This window comes from Sceloporus undulatus, unplaced genomic scaffold (assembly GCF_019175285.1).
Source record: "Sceloporus undulatus isolate JIND9_A2432 ecotype Alabama unplaced genomic scaffold, SceUnd_v1.1 scaffold_44440, whole genome shotgun sequence".
Classification (NCBI taxonomy): Eukaryota; Metazoa; Chordata; class Lepidosauria; order Squamata; family Phrynosomatidae; genus Sceloporus; species Sceloporus undulatus.
This window is the reverse complement of record NW_024847350.1, coordinates 1-1,008: the sequence shown is the minus strand read 5'-3', so window position 1 is coordinate 1,008 and position 1,008 is coordinate 1. Positions and strand designations below refer to the sequence as shown.

At 37.7% G+C, this 1,008-nt stretch overlaps 1 protein-coding gene across 1 annotated transcript; it reads right to left on the bottom strand.

Moving 5' to 3' along the window:
• Positions 1-10: 10 nt before the first annotated feature.
• On the bottom strand, positions 11-437 carry LOC121918839 (small integral membrane protein 10-like protein 2A; the record flags this gene model as incomplete). Its single annotated transcript, XM_042444815.1, has 1 exon — positions 11-437. A coding segment is annotated over exon 1 (252 nt), but the record flags the coding sequence as incomplete, so codon positions are not given.
• Between the last annotated feature and the right edge of the window lie 571 nt (positions 438-1,008).

Sequence of the window (1,008 nt, the reverse complement as noted above, 5' to 3'; positions counted from 1 at the left end):
GTTTGGGCACCAAGCAAAGCCCCGCCCCTTTCGTGACGTCACCGTCCCCTCTCCCTGAGTGAGGCGTCACCTGCAGCCTGACGTTGAGCATCATAGAGGCCACGACGTACAGGTAAGGGAAGTTGATGCGGAGCTTCCAGGCCAAGTCGAAGAAGATGAGCAGCGTCCGCGTCAGGCCCTTGCAGAAGACCCCGTAGGAGCGCGCGGCCACGGAGGAGGAGAGCCGCGCGGCCAAGGCTGAGAGCAGCGGCCCCGCCGCCATGTACGACTCAGCGCTCTCGAAGCCACGCCCACGCCGCCCGAGACCCGGATGTCCAGCGCCTTTAAAAAACAGCCGTTTGGGCCACAGGTTCGGCCGTAGGCAGGAGAGTGCGGCGTCGTGACGTCATCACGCACGCCCCCGCCCCGACCAATCGGATCTCGGCATTTAGATTTATGATTTCCTTTCACCTAAAAGCCTCCCTCAGTTTGGCTCTTCCTTTGCGCTGACAGGATCTCTTAAAAGTCACGATAAAAATAAATTTAATTAAATTAAATTAAAAAATAAAATCAAAATAAGAAAGAAATATTAAAAATTGAAAATAAATAAATAAAAAGTAAATAAAATTAAACATTAAATATAAATAAATAATAAATAAACCAGGTCCAGTAAAAATTAAATAAAAATATAAAAAATAAATAAATAAACAAGGTCCAATGGGGGGAAAATATATAAATAAATTAAACCAGGTCCAATAAAAGTTAAATAAAAATAAATAAATATAAATAAATAAATAAGCCAGGTCCAATAAAAATTAAATTAAGATATATAAATTAATTAATAAATAAACAAGGTCCGATAAAAAAATTAAAAAATGGAAATAAATTAAACTGGGTCCAATAATAAATAAATAAAAGTGAAATAACAATAAAAAATTAAATATAAATAAATAAATCAGGTCCAATAAAAATTAAATTAAGATATATAAATAAATTAATAAGGTCTGATGAAAATTTAAATAAAAAAAA